The sequence below is a fragment of the Aythya ferina genome (genome assembly GCF_964211825.1).
Source record: "Aythya ferina genome assembly, chromosome: 5".
Classification (NCBI taxonomy): domain Eukaryota; kingdom Metazoa; phylum Chordata; class Aves; order Anseriformes; family Anatidae; genus Aythya; species Aythya ferina.
This window is the reverse complement of record NC_140301.1, coordinates 46129565-46140145: the sequence shown is the minus strand read 5'-3', so window position 1 is coordinate 46140145 and position 10581 is coordinate 46129565. Positions and strand designations below refer to the sequence as shown.

The window sequence follows — 10581 nt, the reverse complement described above, 5'->3', positions numbered from 1 at the left end:
GGAGCCTGGCGTGACGTTGGGCCACAGGTGCGGGTGGGCCGATGGAGCCGTTTCTGCAGCGTGCTGAGGGCTGGGCAGGGACGGGTGCCCCCCATGGGCAGGGCTAGCCCTCCCTGGGGCTGGAGCCCTCTCCTGCAGCCGTGTCCCCAGGGCCTCCTCACGGCGCTGTCCCCAGGGTGCCCATGTCAACGTCGTCATAGCCTGTGTCCCCGCGGGGCTGCGCCGGGGCGTCCCCGCCATGGGGAGCGGGGGGCTCGTCCGGCACGGCCGCAGCATCGTCGTAGCCATCCGGGAGGCCGTGCCCAGGCTGGGCCGGGGGGGCTGCGCCAGGCGAGGAGGGGCCGGGGCTGAGGATGCAGCCTCAAGGGCTGTTTGCCCTCACCTCCCCAGCACCACTGCTCCGTCATAGCCCCTCTCCTTGGGCCCCCTGTGCCTTGCAGTCCCTACTGATTGCCCCTTGCCCTACCTGGGGCCTCTCTGGGGTTGCTCTCCTCCTCATCACCATCCCAGTTGTCGTCCTGCAGTTTCATGCCTGAGCCCTTGGACAGGGAACCTGTGGTGGAGAAGGAGGTGCTGGGTGCTTGGCCAGGGATGGGGACAGCCCCAGGCCCTGGGGACGACCGTGCTCCCACCTGTGTGGCTGGGCACCTCCTGGTACTCGGGCATCAGGCTGTAATCCAGCTCCTCGTACACGGCCTCAGCGCCGACATCCGTGGCTTTCACAGGGTCTGTAAGGAAGTACACGCTGCAAGGGCATGCCCCACTGTTCCCCACAGCCCCATGGAGACTCCGAAAGGGGCACCAGGGGAACCCCCAAGGCAGTGCCCACCTCGGCGTTGCAGCCGTGCGCGGTGTGCCTGCACAGCCAGGGCTGCCAGGGCCAGGCCCAGCAACGTCCCCAGGAGCACGCACAGGACCGTGGGCACCGGCACGCTCCCCGACACTGCTGTGAGTGGGGCAACGCTGCTGCTGCTGCTGGCACCTGCAGGGATGGCACCTGCAGCGTGAGGCCGGGATCCGCACGGCAGCAGGGGCAGGGGACAGGGGGCAGTGGGCACGGGCAGAGCCAGCTGGGCAAGCACCCCCGTGCCGGCAGCTGCTACCTGCAGTGCTGGTGGCCCCGCTCGTGTCCTCGGTGTCCTCGTCACAGGCGATGTGGGCGACCCCCTCGGGGCCGCAGGACTGCAGGTGCCAGGGCGCCGAGGGGCAGCGCCAGAGCGAGGGGGCCCCCTCCTGGCATCGCACCCAGCCCAGCCAGGCGGGGACCGAGCCCTGTGCGGGGACGGCCGCCAGCCTCCCCCCGGTGCCACAGCCCAGCTGGCGGCAGACAACGGCAGCTGTGGCGGGGCTGGTGTCGTTGGCGCACACGCGGCCCCACGTCCCCTCGCGCAGCACCTCCAGGTGCCCGCTGCAGCTGCTGCTGCCCCCCGCCAGACGCAGCAGCCCTGCAACAACAGGGGACGGGGGGGTCGCGGCACCGTTGGGACAGGTGGGGCAGCGCGCACCCCACGGGCAGCGGGGCCTGCTCCCCACCCAGCTCAGGGATCACAGTGCTCACCTGAGCACACGGCACCGGCACCGCCGCCCCGGCGGCAGCCGCGCCGTGCCGGGGCTGGGCAGGCCCAGAGAGCCGCCTCCGTCCCCGAGCAGCCCCCGGCACCCGGCCACAGCGTCCCCACGCCGGGCCCGAAGCGCTCCGAGCCGGGCGCCTCCAGGGCCCGCCCGCAGCCCAGCTGGCGGCACACGACGTCGGCATCTGGCAGGTCCCAGGCGTCCTGGCAGACGGTGCCCCACGTGCCCTCGCTGTACACCTCCACCCTGCCGGCGCAGCGCCCGGGGCCGCCCGCCAGCCTCAGCCGCCGGCTGCCTGCACGGGAGGGCCAGGATGGGGCTGGGGGCGCCCGCTGGGCACCCGCGGCCCTTCCCGGCGCACTCACCTGAGCAGGCGACGGCCGCCTCTGGGGGGCTGTGGCCGGGCGCTGCGGCAGGCCCCGAGGCGTTGCACTGCGCCAGGAGCTCCTCGGTGCCAGCACAGCGCAGCTCCTGCAGCTCCACGGGGCCCGAGCTGGCGGCCGGCACAGCGTAGACCTTCTCTGGCACACCGCAGCCCAGCTGCCGGCACGCCACGGAGGCAGCTCGGTCGTCCCCCGGCCCCGCAGCCACGCGGGCCCAGGCCCCGGGGCTCGTGGCCACCTCCAGCCGCCCGTCGCACCGGCTCTCCCCGTCCAGCAGCCGCAGGGGCTCAGCGGCGCCTGCAAGAGCCCGGCCGTGCCGTGGGGACGGGCGCTGCTCCCCGCCTGCCACGGGTCCCCGCGGCCCCTGCACCCACCTGAGCAGTTGACGGCGGCAGCATGGCCAGGGGGGCAGGCGGGCTCCCCCAGCAGCGCCACGGGGCACTCGCCCGGGTGCCGCTCGCTCCCGCTGCAGCTCAGGGCATCGCGCCGCAGCGGCCCCGTCGCCGTGCCCGTCCCGAAATGGCCTCCTGGGGGCAGGGAGGCGGCGGGGCCGCAGCCCAGGTGGCGGCACAGGACGTGGGCGTCGCGCAGGTCCCAGGCGCTGGCACACAGCGCTCCCCATGTCCCCTGCGCCTCCACCTCCACCCGCCCGGCGCAGCCCGAGCCGCCATCCGCCAAACGGAAACCGGTGTAGGCTGCGGCGCAGAGAGGGCGCTGGGGGGATGGCAGGGCAGGGACCCCCCGGGGCACCCCACGCTGCAAGGGGCTGCCCCGGCCCCCCGGACAGCGGCCCCAGCACTTACGTGAGCAGACGATAGCAGCGGGGCCAGCACAGGCCTGGCCGTGGGTCGGCCGCCGGGCGCAGCTGGCCAGGAGTGGCTCGCTGCCGTTGCACTCAAAGGCGCCGTCCCAGAGCGGCCCCGTTGCTGCCCCAAAATGGCCGGCAGCGGGGACGGCCACTGCCGTGCCGCAGCCCAGCTCCCTGCACACCACCTGGGCGGCCTTGAGGTCCACGTGGCCGTGGCAGACGGTGGCCCAGGCCCGGCCCTGCCGCACCTCCAGCCGCCCCAAGCAGGCGCCGTCCCCTCCGGCCAGACGGGAGAACCCTGCCGCGAGAGGAGGGCTCCTGGGGGGGATGCGGACGAGGGGGCTCCCTGCAGCACCGCATGTCCCCAGCACTCACCTTGGCACACCACAGCCCTGTTGTAATCAGTAGGTCTCGTATAGGGTCCCCAGCCTCGAATCTTGCAGTCCCAGAGGGCCTTCTCGTCCCCATTACAGTCGACAAAGACCAAGCTGAGAGGACCTTCGTCTTGTCCGAAGTGGGAGCTGTGGTAAGCACCAGCAGCCGAGCCGCAGCCCATCTGCTGGCACACCACCTCGGCGTCCTCCATGTCCCAGTCATCATCTGCCACCGTGCCCCAGCGTCCCCGCAGCTTCACCTCCACTCTCCCCTCGCAGGGTCCCCTGCCAGCCGCCAGCCGCAGCTCCAGCGCCTCTGTACAGAGCACCAGCCTCAGTCCTATCGTCGAGGTCCCGGAACAGCATCCCCAGCACCACCACCACGACTCACCTGTGCAGGTCACCCCCACATCCCACTCGTGGCCACAGAAATGTCGACCCCAGCCAAAGTGGAAGCAGTCATGTAAGCTTGCCTCAGAGCCACGGCAGAAGATTGGGTGCAGCCAGATGCGTCCCTTGCCCTGCCCAAATGGGGCGTACGGGGATGTCCAGGCCACCGCGCCGCAGCCCAGCTGCCGGCACACCACGCCGGCGCCCCGGTGGTCCCATTCGAAGTCGTAGCTGCAGACGGAGCCCCACTCGCCCTCGTGCTTCACCTCCATGCGGCCGGCGCAGCGCCCGCCACCATCCACCAGCCGCAGCTCCCCGCTGCCTGCAGGCAACCCCAGGGACCTTGCTGAGCCCAGGGGATGCCTGCCCCACAGCTGCTCCCTGCCCCACCACTTATCCACAGCCAGCCCCTGCCCCATGGCCAGCCCCACCACTCACCCCCGCAGAGCTGCACGCAGAGGAGCAGCCCCAGTGCCCTGGCAGGCACCATCCTGCCCCCAGTGCCAGACGCAGCCCCGCGCCGGGGAGGGGGATATATAGGCAGCCCCCGCTGGCAGGAGCCAATGGGGGCGGCGGAGGCACCTTGTGAGCCGCTATCAGGAGGGTTATCTGCTGCCTGCCGGGGCCCAGCCTCCAATAACCTGCTCCGTGCCCAAATATGAGACTCGGCTCCGCTTCTGGCGTCATGCACCCCCCCGCCTCCCTGCTGGGCCTCAGCACCCAAATGTCCCCGAGGGGAGCCAGCCTGCCTGGCTCCTGTGTCCCCCTGAGCTGGGGTTGGGGCTGTGCCCGAGGAGAGCAGGTCCCCATGGGGACAGGGTTATCCCCAGCATGGGGTCCTCCCTCATATCATGGCCTCCCTCAGCACCCCAGTACTCAGCCTGTTTCAGGGGGTCCTTGACCCACCTGGAAGAAGCCCAGGGGTCACCGCGTAGAATCAGGTCCCCGCGCTGGCCTCAATACGTGCAGGAGGGACATCTCCAGCCCCTGCAGTGGCTGGAGACACAGGGCACAAGGGGGGCAGATTCCCCCTCCCAGGGACACGGAGGCGGCTTTAACTGCACGCAGCTGCTGGGGCACCTGTGCTGCTGCCGATAGCATCGTGGCTTTGAGCAGCAGTGGGGATGCTGCCAACGGGCTCAGAGCTGAGGCTTCAGCCTCAGGGCACCAAGCTGCAGCACCGTCCATGGGGGGAATGGGTCACATGCACAGGTTCCTGTCCGACACCAGGGACAGCTTGTGGCCTGGGCATCACCCAGATAGACCCCAAAGAGGCCACATGTGCCTCTGGAGCTGGGGGCAGAAAGAAGGAGTCCTAAAGTGGGAGGAGGAGGAGGAGGAGGAGGAGGAGGAGGAGGCAGCCTGACCCTAGCAGCAGGCACAGGGGTACCCACAGAACGTAGCTTGGTGCTGGGGGGTCCCGCTGCTGTGGGGCCAGCACAGAAGCCCCCAGCTGTAGAAGGGGCCAGCAGCAGGGGCCCAGCCCTCCCTGCCCGTGTCCCTGTGTGCAGCCCGGTGCTGGGGCAGGAGGAAGTGTGTGCCGAGTGTGCAGGCGCCTCACAGTAGCGCAGCCATGATCACAGCCCTGTCTGTCCGCAGGGCTGGGACACTGGGCATTCCTCTTCTGGCACAGTGTGCCAGAGCAGCGCTGCTCTCCACCCCAGCTCCTCCAGCTTCTCGCATTCTGCCCCGGGCAGCTCCAGCCCCAGGCAGCCGTGAGCAGGCATAGGGCCGGGCCCAAGCAGCAGTGCGAGGCCCCGCTCCACACAACACCGGCCCTTTCATATCATCTGGGTTTTTGTTTTGTTTTATGTCTGTTTGTTTTCTCAGTTCTCTGCCCCATCCCACTTGGGCAGGGGAGGGGAGCCACTGAAGGGCTCTGTGGTACTCAGCTGCTGCTGGGTTAAACGACAGCAACCTGTGCCAACTCAAGCAGCTGTGCTGGAAATTACCAATCACAACCATCATCTGAGAAAAGGAAGAAACAAAACCAATAAGAAACAGCTCACTACTGCCTTTGTAACCACTACCTATCTTGAGGCCTAGCAGGCTCCTGTCCAGTTCTGGAAGGACAAGGACGGGCGACTGCTGTTGCCTCTTTTGCTGGGACAGGTTTCGCTTTCAGAAGCTACTCGCAGTGCACTAATGAGAGAGGCAGAGCTGTGAGGAGCATTTTCGAAGGCTGCTTTCCGTATTAGGGCATATGATCTGATAGGCAGGGTGCTTCCCCAGAGCGAAGTCAGTGCTTAAACAGATTAACTGCAGCTATTTGATGTTGCTTGTACCTGCTATCGCTGGGGAAGGGACTCCTGTTTTCTCTTACTGACTCCTATGCAGAAGCCTGCAATGCTCCAGCAGCAGCAAAGCGACCATCCTAAAGGCAGCAGCTCATGAATGTTACAAGCTGCCAGCCTTTGCCTCCAGGCCCTGGTTGCGTGTGCGCCCTGCTCTGGGTGCTGGGGAGAATGAAGAGAGGCTTGGGTTGGAGGGGATGTTAAAGATCATCTAACTCCAACCCCCTGCCATAGGCAGGGATGCCACCCACTATGTCAGGTTGGCCAAGGCCCCCTGCAGCTTTACATTGAAAACCTCCAGGAATGGGGTATCCTCAGCTTCTCCTGGCAACCTGTTCCAGTGCCTCACTACCCTTACAGGGAAGAAGTTCCTCCTGATGGCTAACCTAAATCTATCCGCTTTTAGTTTAAAACCATTCCCACTTGTTCCAGACATTTCCTACCTGAGTAAAGAGTCCTTTTCCGTCCGTTTTATAAGAGCCCTTTAAAAATACCGAAAGGCCACAAGAAGGTCTGCCTGGAGCCTTCTCTTCTCCAGGCTGAACAGCCCCAGCTCTCTCAGCCTTTCTTCATGGGAGAGCTGCTCCAGCCCTCTGATCACCTTTGCAGCCCTCCCCTGGACTCGCGACAACAGGTCTGCATCTTTCTTGTGCTGGGGGCCGTGATCCAGGACGCAGGACTCCCGGTGGGTCCTCACAAGGGCAGAGCAGAGGGGGACAATCACCTCCCTTGCCCTGCTGGTCACTCTGCTGCTGATGCAGCCCAGGATGCAGGTGGCCTTCTGGCCTTCAAGTGCGCACTGCTGGCTCATGTCGAGCCTTTCTTCCACCAGAACCCCCAATCCTTCTCTGCAGGACTGCTCTCAATGAGTCCTGCTCCCAGTGTGTACCCCTGACTGGGATTGCCCCGACCCAGGTGCAGCACCTTGGACTTGTTGACCCTGATGGGGTTCATGCAGGCTGACACCAAGCTGTGTGGTGTGGTCAAAACGCTGGAAGGGCAACCCCAAGTCCCTCGGCTTGTCTGCAGAGGAGAGTGTGAGAATTAAAATTGTGTTCTTGCAGTTCAACATTCCACCAACCCTGCATATTCCAAAGTGATTGTGCAAGCATAAAGGGTGAGGGGGGAGAGAGGAGGAGGTAAGTTGATCATATAACGGGACAGTTGGAGGTCTCAGAAGAACAAGGGTTAGCAAAAACAAAAAAGAAAAAAACATGCCCCCCCCCCCAGACACAAGAGTAAAAGAATAAAATGGGGAAAATGAGAAACTAAAGGTTGGTCAAATAAAGATTGTACACATATTGTATAGTAATAAGCGCTGAGTAGCTTGTTAACCTGTAGTACTCAAACAGTGAGGAAAAGGGAGGAACGAAGTGTTGGGTAGTGGGGGATACAAGTTTACGATACACTTCTGCTGCGTGCTCCCACTTGCAGGATGCCCACCACTGCAACTGTGAATAAATATGCTGCTTCCCTGAGCTCCTTGCCTGAGCCTGTGTGATTGGCTGCAGATTGCTGCTCTCAAGAGGTTCTCCAGCCCTCTCATCATCCTCGTGGCCATGCCCTGGACTTGTTCTAACAGGTCCATGTCCTTCTTGTACTGGGGGCCCAAGAGCTGAACGCAGTACTCAAGGTGTGGCCTCACTAGGGCCAAGTACAGGGCGACAATCACTTCCCTCACCCTGCTGGCCACACCACTTCTGACACTAGCCCGGATGCTGTTGGCCCTCTTGGCCACCTGAGCACACCGCTGGCTCCTGTTCAGCCGCCTGCCGACCAATCCCCCCAGCTCCCTTCCCTCCAGGCAGCTTTCCAGCCACTCTGCCCCCAGCCTGCAGCCTTGCATGGGGTTGTTGTGCCCCACATGCAGGATGCGGCACTTGGCCTTGTTGAACCTCATCCAGTTGGCCTCGGCCCATCGCTCCAGCCTGTCCAGGTCCCTCTGCAGAGCCTTCCTGCCCTCAGGCACATCAACACTCCTGCCCACCTTGGTGTCCTCAGCCAGCTTGCTGAGGGTGTACATAGAATCACAGAATCAAAGAATTTCTAGGTCGGAAGAGACCTCACGATCATCGAGTCCAACCTCTACCTAATGCTAACAATCCCCACTAAACCATATCCCTAAGCTCTACGTCTAAACGTCTTTTAAAGACCTCCAGGGATGGTGACTCCACCACTTCCCTGGGCAGCCTGTTTCAATGTCTAACAACACTTTCAGTAAAGAAGTTCTTCCTAACATCTAACCTAAAACTCCCCTGGCGCAACTTTAGCCCATTTCCCCTTGTCCTGTCACCAGGCACATGGGAGAACAGACCAACCCCCACCTCGCTACAGCCTCCTTTAAGGTATCTGTAAAGAGCAATAAGATCGTCCCTGAGCCTCCTTTTCTCCAGGCTGAACAAGCCCAGCTCCCTCAGCCGCTCCTCGTAGGACTTGTTCTCCAGGCCCCTCACCAGCTTCGTCGCCCTTCTCTGGACCCGCTCAAGCACCTCGATGTCCTTCTTGTAGCGAGGGGCCCAAAACTGAACACAGTACTCGAGGTGCGGCCTCACCAGAGCTGAGTACAGGGGGACGATCACCTCCCTAGCCCTGCTGGTCACACTGTTCCTGATACAAGCCAGGATGCCGTTGGCCTTCTTGACCTCCTGAGCGCACTGCTGGCTCATATTCAGCCGACTATCCACCAATACTCCCAGGTCCTTCTCTGCCTGGCAGCTCTCCAACCACTCATCTCCCAGCCTGTAGCTCTGCTTGGGGTTATTGCGCCCAGGTGCACTCATCTCCCAGCCTGTAGCTCTGCTTGTGGTTATTACGACACAGGTGCAGGACCTGGCACTTGGCCTTGTTAAACTTCATGCAGTTGGCCTCAGCCCATCGGTGCAGCCTATCCAGATCCTCCTGCAGAGCCTTCCTACCCTCGAGCAGATTGACACACGCGCATAGCTTGGTGTCATCTGCAAACTTACCGAGGGTGCACTCGATGCCCTCGTCCAGATCATTGATGAAGATATTAAAGAGGACCGGCCCCAGCACCGAGCCCTGGGGGACGCCACTAGTGACTGGCCTCCAACTGGACTTGGCTCCATTCACCATGACTCTTTGGGCCCGGCTATCCAGCCATTTTCTAACCCAACGAAGCGTGCACCAATCCAAGCCAAGAGCAGCCAGTTTCTTGAGGAGAATGCTGTGGGAAACGGTGTCAAAAGCCTTGCTGAAGTCAAGGTAGACCACATCCACAGCCTTTCCCTCATCCACCCAGCGCGTCACTTTGTCATAGAAGGAGATCAGGTTCGTCAAGCAGGAAACATGATCCCCTTGCCCCAGGGTGGGTGGCACTGGGGGTGCTGGGGCAGAGGAAGCATTCCTGGGATGCACCATGCCCTTCCCTGAACCTGTTCACCTGGCAGGGAAAGCGTGCAGCTCTGGGGCCAATGGAAGGCCCCAGGGCTGGGCCCTGTGCTCTTCCCCATCCTTCCCATGTGCCCAGAGCCATGGGGACATGCCTGTGGACCCAGCTCTGCCCCATGGCTCCACGGGATGGACAATGGACCTGGGAGACAGAGAGACGGACCGGGGCTGGGGACCAGACAAAGCCTCAACTGCATTCAGGAGACATACCGAGAAGGACGAGCTTGTCAGAACATCTGAAGTATAGTCAAAGCTTTGGAAAGCTACCGGAACAAACCTGGAGAAGAAAGGGAGACTGAACAAGGGGGAAAACACATCTTCCTCTTAAAGGCTTTTGATTTGCGTATTGTGAAAACAGCATTTCTTCTGTGTACAGCACATTCCCACACTTGACACTTCGCCGAAGTAACAAGAACGCCACCAGTATCTACCCAAAACTGTTTCTTCTTCCCACACAGCAAGACTTGAATTCACAGTAAGGCACCTTTTTCATACTGCCTGTTGTTCAATCTTAACAAATACTTGAAAACATTCTTCAAAGTCAGCCTTACCTGCATGCACTTGAGCTTCTGAGGTTGTTTTTATTTATTATTTTTTGTTATTATTATTTTATTTCATTTTTTTAGGGCTGGGAAGGAAGCTTAGAATCCACGTAAGTAACTTCACTGAAAACAGACCAGGTGAAGGAAGTCCTCAAACTCCCCAACACAAAGCAATTGTAAGACCCAGGAACACTTACCTGCCAGCTTCTGAACTTGAGTCACTGCCAAACTACTTCATGGGAAAGTAGCACCACCAGGGTTTTCCTGTCCTGAGAAGGCACCACCACCGTAACCAGCTCATAGAGTCTCCAAAACTACTTCACAGAGATGGTAGAAAACATGACGAAAAAGCAGCCTACTGGGTAACACTGAGAACATTTCACCAGGACAGTAGAATAGCACCCTAAGTAACCTGAACCTCAAACTCCCCTGGAGAGGCAATTCCACCCATAACTCCTCATGCTTCCTATAGAGCAAAGGTCAAATGATCCCCACCTGGCAGATTTCACTTCACATGTGTGGAACCAAGAGACCAGTGGAATAGGCTCATCTACCTGGCTTCAATGTTTTAGGGTCAATTGCTCCTTATGGCCAATAGAAATAACCTGACAAGGGGCTTAGTGGTTAGAGTTGACCTAATGAATTAACTACAAAAGGCGCGTAAGGGTCATATTTCTGCTAGTCATTCTGTGAGGAAAATTAGTACAGAGCCTGTTAAAATAAGATAAATAAACGTAAATAAAAGAAAAAAAGAAAATGACCTAAAAGGCAAAATTGCCGTCATAGTTTTTCATCTGTCTAGTCAAGATA

General features: G+C 61.1%; 1 protein-coding gene across 1 annotated transcript; it reads right to left on the bottom strand.

The window, feature by feature from the left end:
* Positions 1-157: 157 nt before the first annotated feature.
* LOC311437290 (antigen WC1.1-like) lies at positions 158-4185 on the bottom strand (the record flags this gene model as incomplete). The annotated part of the gene is made up of 12 exons (XM_084520329.1): positions 3962-4185; positions 3529-3845; positions 3139-3453; positions 2759-3061; positions 2330-2650; positions 1934-2252; positions 1559-1863; positions 1104-1445; positions 830-982; positions 633-728; positions 467-553; positions 158-321 (listed from the first exon to the last, which is right to left on the bottom strand). The coding sequence occupies exons 1-12, from the start codon at positions 4015-4017 to the stop codon at positions 158-160; spliced, it is 2778 nt and encodes a 925-aa protein (XP_084376455.1). The 5' UTR covers positions 4018-4185.
* Between the last annotated feature and the right edge of the window lie 6396 nt (positions 4186-10581).